This window comes from Pygoscelis adeliae, unplaced genomic scaffold, assembly GCF_000699105.1.
Source record: "Pygoscelis adeliae isolate BGI_AS28 unplaced genomic scaffold, ASM69910v1 Scaffold145, whole genome shotgun sequence".
Taxonomy (NCBI): Eukaryota; Metazoa; Chordata; class Aves; order Sphenisciformes; family Spheniscidae; genus Pygoscelis; species Pygoscelis adeliae.
The window spans coordinates 4,308,386-4,309,614 of record NW_008824866.1 but is presented as its reverse complement, the minus strand read 5'-3'; the positions used below and the strand labels follow the sequence as shown (position 1 = coordinate 4,309,614).

The 1,229-nt window shown below is 38.7% G+C and overlaps 1 protein-coding gene across 1 annotated transcript in view; it reads right to left on the bottom strand.

Moving 5' to 3' along the window:
- NBN (nibrin) overlaps window positions 1-1,229 on the bottom strand; it is a 27,646-nt gene that overhangs the window by 14,395 nt on the left and 12,022 nt on the right. Inside the window, exon 7 of the mRNA XM_009324457.1 lies at window positions 657-847. Within this exon, the coding sequence (XP_009322732.1) occupies window positions 657-847 (191 nt within the window). The remainder of the gene's footprint in view (window positions 1-656; window positions 848-1,229) is intronic.

Below are 1,229 nucleotides of genomic sequence, written 5' to 3'. Positions count from 1 at the left end.
TTCAGTGGAACTAGGTTTAGGTATTAGGTTAAGGGTTGGGATTTTGTTTTCTTTCATTTTTTTAATAAGATAGCATCATGAAAATCCCAACATCTATAAAAATATGCAGTCTGCCCTCTCAAACAAACAAACAAAAAAACCCACCATCAAAACAAAAACTGATTTTTATTAAACAGAAGCTGCTCCTCAGAAACATTGTATGCAAATAATTAGACGGCAATGAACCACGTGACCTCAAGGTGCCATCTCACCTGTTTTCCATTAAATAAATATATTTATTGAAAAATCATAGATAATCTATTTTCCATTCTGAGAATAAATTCATTTTTAACTTTTCAAATAGTAGAAGAAAAAGCACTTGCTGTCTGTAATTTCAAAGCAGCTTCATTACAATAAATTTTTATAGAATTGGATCCTCCGGGGGGGGAAGAAAAAAAAAAAAAAAAGAAAATCCCCACCAAATCCTCACAGAACTGCCAAGTCCTTTCTTTCCTGCTTCAAAAAATTTTAGTTACTATGCTAAATACTTAAAGCAATGAAGAAAACACCCTCTTCATAAGCATCCTACTGCTTAAATATGCATGCAAACACCATGACTAATTCTCTGCAGAAATTCTGAAATTACCGTACTGCTGTACAAGAGAACAATGCCGCACCTTTGCAAGACAGTCAGGATGGAATCAGTCCAGTTTCTCATGGAGTCAGATCCTGGGATCTGAGAGTTTGTCAACCCCACATCAACAACACAAACTTCAGGAGAAACCAGTAAAGACGTTTCTTTTCCTCCCTCCGTCATCAATTTTGCTTCCCCTCCTCCAAGAATAACTGCTGGACCCAGTTTCTTGTGCTAAAAAGAGAACGCAAATAAGAAAAAAAATCTTAAAATACAGTCAGTTTAGAAGTATCAGCATAATGAACTATCAGCATAATGTTTATCACTGATGAACTAATGCAGGTGTGATGTGTTCTGTTTCTCCCCCTGTATTTCATCTTGCTTAGGCCATCATACTGTGAGAAGATAAATACACAGAAATCATAGAATCATAGAATCATTAAGGTTGGAAAAGACGTCTAAGATCATCGAGTCCAACCGTCGACCCAACACCACCATGCCCACTAAACCATGTCCCTAAGTGCCTGTCGTGGTTTAACCTCAGTCAGCAACTGAGCACCACGCAGCCACTCGCTCACTCCCCACCCCCCCCCCCGGGGGGTTGGGGGGGGGATTT